This window comes from Tachysurus fulvidraco, chromosome 7 (genome assembly GCF_022655615.1).
Source record: "Tachysurus fulvidraco isolate hzauxx_2018 chromosome 7, HZAU_PFXX_2.0, whole genome shotgun sequence".
Lineage (NCBI taxonomy): Eukaryota > Metazoa > Chordata > Actinopteri > Siluriformes > Bagridae > Tachysurus > Tachysurus fulvidraco.
The window spans coordinates 4361870-4371111 of NC_062524.1; the positions used below are offsets into that span (position 1 = coordinate 4361870).

Below are 9242 nucleotides of genomic sequence, written 5' to 3' on the forward strand. Positions count from 1 at the left end.
AAGCCCTGTATGAGCATTACACTGACTTTGCCTGCTGTGAGTAAGTGTGTAATTACACACAGCGCAGGTCACGGTCTCTGCTGTAGGTCTTATTTTCAGGGTTCAGCTGATACTGCAGATCTGACTCTAGAATCAAGTGGAGTCTTGGTGAAGACCAGAGTTAAGAGTGTGTGCTGTGAGGAATATAATAAATAAACAAACAAACAAACAAACAAACAACATATCATGACATAAAATGGCTTTTTGTTCCAAACCCTTCTCCATTAAGACTGTAATCTTTTAAATCTTTAGAAATGTTAATAAGCTTTTGTGTAAAAATAAGATACACTAAAAAAACACACACACACATGGTCCATGAAGGAAAAATATTATCTTATTTATTTGTTTGTTTATTTGTTTGTTTGTTTTGTTACAGTGAGTTAGAAAGCACAACTCATCATGATTTATATCCAATGGGTTTCATTTAAATCCCTCAGAAACAACAGATGGAAAAACTAGAAAGAATAAATCGTTGTCTAAAACATTCCAGTCAGACAGCAGTTTGTGGAAATGAAATAGTTTCTACAAAATGTTAAGTATGACCAGAAATGTTTAACATGTTTGTTGCTTTTCTGAAAAGAATCGTCACTGTGTTTATTCTTTATTTTTGTCTTTAGCTGTTAATAATCATCTGAAAATTGAGCCTGATGATGAGCTTCATAATGTGACCCGGACAGCCATAGTGTTAGTGGTGTCACACTCACACATACACGCACGCGCACACACGCACACACACACACACACACACACACACACACACACACACACACACAAACACTCACACACACGCGCGCGCGCGCACATTCACACAAACACGCACACACACGCGCGCGCGCGCGTGCACATTCACACACACACACACACACACATTCACGCGCACACTCACATACACACGCGCGCTCACGCACACTCACACGCACGCACACTCACACGCACGCACACTCACACACACACACACACACACACACACACACACACACACCTGTTATCAGGAGATAGAGAGATTGTACCATCAATCATAAGAATTGTTTTTATTGATGATGAATAAGACTATAAAGTGGATGGATTATGGATTGCTTAGATAGATGATTAGATGGATGGATGGATGGATGGATGGATGGATGGATGGATGGATGGAAATGGGAATAGATAGATTGGATGAACAAACTGGGTGATGGATAAATGGATAGATGATGTGTGGATGGATGGATGGATGGACTGTACATACCCATATATGTATGTGTAAAGTCTTTAACACACTGAATATTTTCTCCTGATCATTTAGCTAGAAACGCGTCACCATGGAGACCGCAGGCGACAAGGAATAGATCTCATGCTGATAAACGACAGCAGAAACCTGAGGATCATGATGAGTAAACTATGACGCTGTCCAATAACGTGTCCTATTACACAGCTCATACCGGTTTAACCGACACTAAAACGTGTGTTTGGGCAAATTTGTTTTCATTTTCAAATGTCTGTCCTTTCATGGTCCTGTATCCTCACTATTGTGAAGCTCATGGAGTGTGAGAATGATTCATAATGAGCAGTTAGTCAGACGGTAATCGGGGGTTATTGGTGCAGATGGATGATGAAGGAGACCCTCAGGTGTAAACAATCACTCCTACATCAATACACCAGAAATCACTGACTCATTTAGTGGCTCGAGGTGATGGAGGACGTAACACCGACGTGACTGAGGTTCCGAGAGATAAACTTCATTCTCAGGCCACTTTTTAGATCTGTAAATTAAAACATAACGATCTTATCAGGCAGCTGAGAGCTTCACTGTGCTGCTAAGTATCACAAAGCTTTAGCACAAATTATCCCCAGGCTGTGTATCACTAGTTATCACAAATGCAGACAAATAAAAATATGAAAACAATCAAATTCCAGGTTAGGGTACGATAAGGGCATGTCAAACAGTTCCCCACGGTCCTAGTAAACCCCAGGTTAAGGTCATCCTGGGTTGTGTTCCTAAACCCTGGTTCACTCCACACACATTTTCAGTCACTGTTTTATTTTTTCTGTTTTCAAGCTGGGGACACGGTGGCTTAGTGGTTAGCACGTTCGCCTCACACCTCTAGGGTTGGGGGTTCGATTCCCGCCTCCGCCTTGTGTATGTGGAGTTTGCATGTTCTCCCTGTGCCTCGGGGGTTTCCTCCAGGTACTCCGGTTTCCTCCCCCGGTCCAAAGACATGCATGGTAGGATGTTTGGCATGTCTGGAAAAATGTCCGTAGTGTGTGAGTGTGTGAGTGAATGAGAGTGTGTGTGTGCCCTGCGATGGGTTGGCACTCCGTCCAGGGTGTATCCTGCCTCCATGCCCGATGACGCCTGAGATAGGCACAGGCTCCCCGTGACCCGAGGTAGTTCGGATAAGCGGTAGAAAATGAGTGAGAGAGAGAGTGTTTTCAAGCCACGTGACTGTACAGAGCATCTGATTATCAGGATAGACAATTAAATGTTTTAATAGAGAACATGCACCTGGTGTTGATATTGTGACTATTTTAATGATACCAAAGCGATTATTTTACAAAACAGTCAGACTGTAGACCAACGACCCTGAACAGACCAGCAGTATTTTTTTTGTTATCCTGTTGTGTTCTGCTTCATGAAGATTTTGGACATTCGAAGAGAAGAAGCCAACCCTTCTAAGTCAAGCTTCTTAGTCAATACACAGAATAACATTATACACATGCTGTATCGCTGTCATTGAGCATCTGAAGGCCTCAGCATGGAGGAGTTGGTGTTGAATCTATAATGAACTCAGATGATGAACTAATTTATAATTTGCTCAGGAGCTTCTGGTTCCACAGCAGTGTCACCCAAATGAGGATGAGGTTCCCTTTCTGTTCCTTTGGTTCATCTAAGGCAGTTTTTCTTTACCACAGTCACCCCAGGCTTGCTCATTAGGGATAAATATATAAAAATATTCTGTAATGCTGATTTGAAACAATGTCCATTATTAAAAGTGCTATAGAATCACACCGGCGATTTATTATGAATGTGGATCCAGAGGATAACTTTTGCTGCTTCGTTCAATGATGTGTGTCATGTCTCTTACACACATATGATGCTGTGTGTGTGTGTGTGTGTGTGTGTGTGTGTGTGTGTGTGTGTGTGTGTGTGTCCTTCTGTAACAATCACATTTCTCAGAATGATCTAAAACCTCACAAATATCCAGGAAAAGAGAAAGTGAAGTACAGCACAGGAAGGTAGAAAAAAGTACAGCACTCAATGATCTACAGGAAGTGAGACAGAGAACCTAAGTGGGAGATAGACAGAGATGAAAAGAGAGAGAGAGAGAGAGAGAGAGAGAGAGAGAGAGAGAGAGAGAGTTGATGGGTGGGGATAGACACAAAGAGAATAAGAGAGTGAGACAGTGGAGGTGGAGAGGTAAAAATGAGTGTGGGCGGTGTGAATGGAAACACCTTCCGGTTAGTGTGGTACAGTGTCCACCCATATGAGAGAGAGAGGGAGAGAGAGAGAGAGAGAGAGAGAGAGAGAGAGAGAGAGAGAGAGAGAGAGAGAGAGAGAGAGAGAGAGAAAGAGTAGTAAGTAAATGACTCGCATAATGGATCATTCAGCTCCTAACCATCTAATTTACAAATAAAGAACTTACACATTTACTCACAGAGTGTAAGTCATGTCTGAGGTGTGTGTAGGTGTGTGTAGGTGTGTGTGTGTGTGTGTGTGTGTTTGTGCTTCCACTAGATCATGGCTTTGTGTTGTTTTTCACACTCCTCTTCCTTTCTGCATGTAAGGGAATTATCACTGAATCACTGTAAATGAGTTTAAAGTAGTATACACTTCTTGTTATAAGAAAGTTTGTGCCCCCCTGACCATCACACCCATATGTCCTTGTTGAAGATCTTATTCCAGACACATTCCCACTGTTAGCTGATCAGATGCCCTACAAACGCCATTAGTTCAAAAAAATTGTGTTTGTGTGCCCTCTAGTGGACACATCATTCATTTCAAGAGGGATATTTTTACCAATTTATATTACTGTGACAAAATTTTTTTATTTACAAACAGCCCGCATTAGCTACAAAGCTACAATTACATACACACTCTATAAGTAAACACACGTAAATCTCTAGTCGGTCATTTTACTGTGAAGTCATCAGTATGCGTCCCTACTACTGGTTGCCATAGTGATAACTATGAGGTTGCCATAGTGATAACTAGGAGGCGTTTCAGTATTTTTAACAATTTATAATAAACCTTGTACGTTACTTATCTGGTTTAATAGACAGTTGTGACTTTTTCCTCTAAACTGTGATGTTTGCTGTAAATCAGTCTGAAAAATAATATAAAAGTCCATTTCTTGATTCAGTTTATTTTGGTACTGAGTCCATTAAATAAAAGCCCCGCCCCGAGAGGGAACATTGCTTCTAATACCCGCCCACAGAGTGAACATATCAATTGCTAAGCTCCGCCCCCAGTGGGAACATTGCCGCTAAGACCCGCCCACAGAGGAAGATAACTTAAGCCCCGCCCCCAGATGGAACACAGCTGCTAACTCCCGCCCCCAGATGAAACACAGCTGCTAAGCCCCGCCCCTTTCCCCCTTAAATTGCACATTTCAGTAGTTTAAGTAGTTTAAACACACGACCACTCTCTCTAGTAGCTTTACTAATGTCTTTATTTTGTTATTCACTCCAGATTAAAAACACTATGAACATAAGCCAATCATTTCACCAGTAGCTAAAGATTAGCTGAAACTCAAAACATTTCATTACACAAGGTTAGATCTGCTGCATCAACGTCAGACTTTATACAAAATAAAAGCTTTATTCAGAACAATTTATCCGAACGCCGCACTCCTTCCCGATTGAATTAAACGATTCAGGAGTCGGTTCAGATAAATGAATCAGTAACCTGTCGCACACAGTAAAGGTCCACAAACAGGGTTAAAGGACAGTCTCGGTGAGACATCCCTGTCTCAGATGTTAGGGAATAAGAGCAGAAAAAAGGAGAAACACAGACATGAAATATAAATAGTAGACATTTACTCATATTCTATTCATATTCCAGTCTACATTTACAGCATTTAGCAGAGCGACTTACATTTTATCTGATTTAAGGGCCTTGCTCAGGGATTAAGGGCCTTGCTCAGGGATTAAGGGCCTTGCTCAGGGGCCCAGCAGTGGCAGCTTAGTGGACATAGGAATCGAACTCACAATCTTCCGATTGGTAGCCCAACACCTTACCCACTAGGCTACCACATCCCTACCACATCCTTTTATCCTTGTTTACAGTAATTATGATCTGTTTTATTTGATATCATTTACTTTCACACTAACAGTCGCCTCAGAAGTGAACAAAAATCCACCATGTGTACGGATCTTTCTGATCAAAACTATAACATTTAAAAAGCTCTATTTACTAAGTGGTCCATGTAGTATTAAATCAACGATTCAGCAGAGTTCCTCTTACTATCCACACACACACACACACACTTTACCTAAAAACATTCCTGTGGCGGAAAACTTAGATTTACATCGGATCGGTTTACCTTGAAAAGTCCCTGTGTACGCTGTTACTATAACAACATTAACGCATCAGAACTGTTAGAGAAAATTAACCACAGCCTTCTGACCAATCAGGATTGAGAACTCAGTGGTGTGGTATTTAATGACAATAAATGCTTGTGTTTTTCCACACACTGTCGTTTGGGATTTATGTGGCGTGTAAAGACGTGAACGCTTTTTACAAGTGTTATCCTTGTAATTCTTGTAATTCTATCAGTTTCAGTACATGCTTAAGTCAGAGTATAGCACAAACACACACACACACACACACACACCTCCTCATTTTGTTCTCCATCTCTCCTCACAGTTAGGTGTTACTCATCAGCACACTGTGAGGTGATTGGCCAGTCTGTTGGTTTCCAAGAGCTGCTCAGTTTATACTTGACGGTGGATTACAACGTGACGCTACAAGCTGGTTTAGGGTTTGAGTTTGAGCCAGGGATAGAGCAGGGTGAGGATGGACAGAACGGACGAAGTGAGACCGCACGCCCCTACGAACCCCGGGCCGGTTTGATAGAGGCCCAGTTTGTCCAGCGGGATGAAGACATCACACAGGTTCTTGAGCGTGTCCAGCAGGAGCGGAGGGTTGCTGCGGAGGACGGCGGCCAACAGACACAGCTGCTGCTGAAGCCTGGCCTTAAATACGGACGTGCAGGAGCACGGGGCAGAGGGGAATTCACCGTTCTCTAAGGTGCCCGAGAGATGAGCTTTGGATGAAGTGCTGCGCCGCTCGCGCTCCATCAAACCGTAGATCTCATACAGGTCACGTGTCAGGTTTAAGATGAGCGCAAACAAGTAATACCTACAGTACAGAGAGAGAAAGAATGAAAGGAAAGAAAAAAAAAGAGAAAAAGAAAGAAAAGATAAAAAAAAGCAAAGCAAAGTCACCTGAATGACCTCTGACTCCACTTGATCTGATCGAGTCGAGGCAACAGCCCTGTCTTTCCGGCCCACAGCAGGTTGTCGCAGGCGAAGTACATGGCTTTGTTTAAGTGGGAAACGGTGATGCAGAGCCGCAGCACGCAGTCAGAGAGATGAATGGCTCGCTTGGCTGCTTCCAAAGACTCGGCTGAGTTTCCTAACCGCATCACTGAACACAGGGAAACAAGACACAGCTTAGTTCCAGATAAAAACAACAAAAAGTGAACGTGAAAGTGGGTGAAAAGTGGGTGAAGGTGAACTCTATAGTGTGATTATAAGCTCTTGTGGCTCTTCAGTCAGAAACACGTGAGTATCTGAATATGAGAGACGTGAGGACGTAAGTAACTGAGTATGAGAGACGTGAGGACGTAAGTAACTGAGTATGAGAGACGTGAGGACGTAAGTAACTGAGTATGAGAGACGTGAGGACGTAAGTAACTGAGTATGAGAGACGTGAGGACGTAAGTAACTGAGTATGAGAGACGTGAGGACGTAAGTAACTGAGTATGAGAGACGTGAGGACGTAAGTAACTGAGTATGAGAGACGTGAGGACGTAAGTAACTGAGTATGAGAGACGTGAGGACGTAAGTAACTGAGTATGAGAGACGTGAGGACGTAAGTAACTGAGTATGAGAGACGTGAGGACGTAAGTAACTGAGTATGAGAGACGTGAGGACGTAAGTAACTGAGTATGAGAGACATGAGGTTGTGAGTATCTGAGTATGACGCGAGGACGTGAGTATCTGAGTATGACGTGAGGATGTGAGTAACCGATTATGACGTGAGGACGTGAGTATCTGAGTATGACGTGAGGACGTGAGTATCTGAGTATGACGTGAGGACGTGAGTATCCGAGTATGACGTGAGGACGTACGTACGCTTTCTGCTGAGGCTCAGATGAGCTTCCAGTTGCTTGATGGCTGTTAATAGGTGAGCTGCAGCTCCTCCTTTCTGCAGTGTGTATCCTAACAGTGTGCAGGCATACTGTGCAGCCCTGTACACAAGACACACACACACTGAACACAGCCTACTGACACACTGTGCAGCCCTGTACACAAGACACACACACACTGAACACAGCCTACTGACATACTGTGCAGCCCTGTACACAAGACACACACACACTGAACACAGCCTACTGACACACTGTGCAGCCCTGTACACAAGACACACACACACTGAACACAGCCTACTGACATACTGTGCAGCCCTGTACACAAGACACACACACACTGAACACAGCCTACTGACACACTGTGCAGCCCTGTACACAAGACACACACACACTGAACACAGCCTACTGACACACTGTGCAGCCCTGTACACAAGACACACACACACTGAACACAGCCTACTGACACACTGTGCAGCCCTGTACACAAGACACACACACACTGAACACAGCCTACTGACATACTGTGCAGCCCTGTACACAAACACACACACACACACACACACACACAACACACTGAACACAGCCTACTGACACACTGTGCAGCCCTGTACACAAACACACACACACACACACACACACACACACACACACACACACACACACACACACACACACACACACACACACACAACACACTGAACACAGCCTACTGACACACTGTGCAGCCCTGTACCCAAACACACACACACACACACACACACACACACACACACACAACACACTGAACACAGCCTACTGACATACTGTGCAGCCCTGTACACAAGACACACACACACACTGAACACAGCCTACTGACATACTGTGCAGCCCTGTACACAAGACACACACACACTGAACACAGCCTACTGACACACTGTGCAGCCCTGTACACAAACACAAACACACACACACACACACACACACACACACACACACACACACACAACACACTGAACACAGCCTACTGACACACTGTGCAGCCCTGTACACAAACACACACACACACACACACACACACACAACACACTGAACACAGCCTACTGACATACTGTGCAGCCCTGTACACAAGACACACACACACTGAACACAGCCTACTGACATACTGTGCAGCCCTGTACACAAACACACACACACACACACACTGAACACAGCCTACTGACACACTGTGCAGCCCTGTACACAACACATACACACACTGAACACAGCCTACTGACACACTGTGCAGCCCTGTACACAAGACACACACACACTGAACACAGCCTACTGACACACTGTGCAGCCCTGTACACAAACACACACACACACACACACACACACACACACTGAACACAGCCTACTGACACACTGTGCAGCCCTGTACACAACACATACACACACTGAACACAGCCTACTGACACACTGTGCAGCCCTGTACACAACACACACACACTGAACACAGCCTACTGACACACTGTGCAGCCCTGTACACAACACATACACACACTGAACACAGCCTACTGACACACTGTGCAGCCCTGTACACAACACAAACACACACTGAACACAGCCTACTGACACACTGTGCAGCCCTGTACACAACACACACACAAACACACACACCACACTGAACACAGCCTACTGACACACTGTGCAGCCCTGTACACAACACACACACACTGAACATAGCCTACTGACACACTGTGCAGCCCTGTACACAACACATACACACACTGAACACAGCCTACTGACACACTGTGCAGCCCTGTACACAAGACACACACACACTGAACACAGCCTACTGACACACTGTGCAGCCCTGTACACAACACA

At 44.3% G+C, this 9242-nt stretch overlaps 1 protein-coding gene across 2 annotated transcripts in view; it reads right to left on the reverse strand.

The window, feature by feature from the left end:
• Positions 1–966: 966 nt before the first annotated feature.
• Positions 967–9242, reverse strand: part of pex11b (peroxisomal biogenesis factor 11 beta) — an 11358-nt gene continuing 3082 nt past the window's right edge. Inside the window, exons 2-5 of one of the 2 annotated variants that reach the window (XR_007143439.1) lie at positions 7378–7493; positions 6466–6667; positions 5490–6379; positions 967–1021 (exon numbers count right to left, since the gene is read on the reverse strand). Coding sequence is in view for 1 of the 2 variants with exons in the window: in XM_027177972.2 (XP_027033773.2) it covers positions 5995–6379; positions 6466–6667; positions 7378–7493 (703 nt within the window). In the remaining variant the exon portion in view is untranslated. Of the gene's footprint in view, positions 1022–4665; positions 6380–6465; positions 6668–7377; positions 7494–9242 lie in introns of those variants that run through there. The other variant, XM_027177972.2, reaches the window with a different exon arrangement.